At 23.8% G+C, this 1,978-nt stretch overlaps 2 protein-coding genes across 2 annotated transcripts in view; both read left to right on the plus strand.

Annotated features, from left to right (window-relative positions):
- The window catches only part of LOC115240270 (aminopeptidase N-like), a 98,123-nt gene that overhangs the window by 24,626 nt on the left and 71,519 nt on the right, over positions 1–1,978 (plus strand). The window lies entirely within an intron of this gene.
- The window catches only part of LOC115240271 (aminopeptidase N-like), a 62,588-nt gene that overhangs the window by 1,733 nt on the left and 58,877 nt on the right, over positions 1–1,978 (plus strand). Inside the window, exons 3-5 of the mRNA XM_029815325.1 lie at positions 551–719; positions 1,186–1,324; positions 1,536–1,617. Of these exons, the coding sequence (XP_029671185.1) occupies positions 551–719; positions 1,186–1,324; positions 1,536–1,617 (390 nt within the window). The remainder of the gene's footprint in view (positions 1–550; positions 720–1,185; positions 1,325–1,535; positions 1,618–1,978) is intronic.

Below are 1,978 nucleotides of genomic sequence, written 5' to 3' on the forward strand. Positions count from 1 at the left end.
ATTTTTGTGTGCTTATATATAATTTGTTCAATTGAAAAATAAATATTTTCATTAAATATATATTAAAAGTATATATATACTATTTCAAATATATATTTTTAGAGTACTTAAATATTAAATATTTAAACTAATTTCTACAGTTAGTTTTAATAAATATTTTAATAAATAACATGGTAGCGTATGTGATATATCAAAATTTTATACATATATTTATAGAATGTCTGATTGAAATCACATCATATCACTTGTATTGCGCAGTAAAATACATTTCCAGTTTTATTAATTTTTTTATAAATAGCTTATATATTTTTAAAACATAAACCCTGTGATCGAATAGTAATTCTTTTGTGCGTATATATTCCTATTCATATTCAAATTAATATACATAATGTATATTACGCACATACGTATGTATATATGAATGTATGTATGAATGTATGTATGTATGTATATAAGTATGTATGAAAGTATGTATGTATATATTGCATGTTAATAAAGACTTACAATATAATAAACTATAGTAACTATACTATTTAAAAACTTTTTTTAGAGAATTTGATATTGTGTACAAAGAAATATTAGATCCCGTTGGGCGTAAAATTAAAGTGCTTCGCTTAATAGTTAGTAAAATATTACGAGAATGGTTTTCATTTCGGTGGTCACACTCTTGGTTAACCGAGGCTTTTATTACATTTTTTGGAGCCTATGTAGTCGATAAGGTAATTATTATATCTTTAGCTCTCAGGTAATGACTATACACAAGAAATGTTTATTATTATATGGTAACGATGAAAAATACCTTTATGTCTTTTAACACTTTCTTATTTGTAAGAATGCTTCTGGTCTCTCGATTGATATTTTTACATTTTCTAAAAATTTTAGTTATAAAAAATTATTATCTAAAAAAATATATACGTGTTATATATATAATGAAACTAATATAATAAAGAAATAAAATCTATAATAAAAAAACATATGTTTTGAAATAATTTGAGAAATAATTTCTATAAAATGATTGTTGAAACACACATTTTTATTTTAGTAATATCTTACTATATTTTTAAGCTTTAGAAAAAGAAGTAGCTTTGATATTAGAAAACAACGCGCGAATGCAAATTGGCCAGCAGTTCTTCCACAATTTGTATTATTATATTGAAATAATTGCGTTAAAACTTTGTTTGTTAGGCTATCCCAAATACTCGAATAATGGATTTATTCGTGGTTCAAATTCAACAAGATTGTCTGCATCTAGACGTTGAGTACAGTATGTGGCCTCTTAGCTCACAAATCAATAGTTCTTTTGAAATTCCTTATTACATCAGAGGTATAGTAAATTTAATTAAAATTGCCATGCAAGTAAATTCTTAAATATAAAATTGAATGTTGTAAAAGAATAGGTAAAATTAATAATAAAACTATATACTTAAATATATATATGTAATTTTATGTTTATATATATAACAAATCATTTTCTATTAGCTATGTTAACAATTAAATACAGGCATTGTAATATGTAATTACGTGTATTGTTATAGCATCCGTTATATTGCATATGTTGCAACACACAGTTGGCAAAGAAGCATTTTGGAAAGGTATCCGTACATATATATATGACAAGTAAGTAATATACTATAATATAATAGTTACATACGATTGAATTAAACATGTAAAATATATATACAATAATAGTTCTATAAAAAATTTTAGTTATTGTGTTATTTCGTAAACGGTAAGCTATATGTATATGTGTGTATGACAAACAAAAAATACATTCTGCATCGAATGTATCTACTTTAATATCTTCATTGCTTCATTGTTCTTTATCTGATTGACACTCTGGTTGTTTTACTCTTTTTATTTTTTATTTTATCTAAGAAAGCAAATTTCTAGGAAAGCTCAAACTTTTCTATTTCACAACTTAAGGCACAAATGCCTTTAAGTCTTTTGCGCATTTTATGTTTTCTTCTCATTTTTTTTC

The sequence above is a fragment of the Formica exsecta genome, unplaced genomic scaffold (genome assembly GCF_003651465.1).
Source record: "Formica exsecta isolate Colony F162 unplaced genomic scaffold, ASM365146v1 scaffold423, whole genome shotgun sequence".
Lineage (NCBI taxonomy): Eukaryota > Metazoa > Arthropoda > Insecta > Hymenoptera > Formicidae > Formica > Formica exsecta.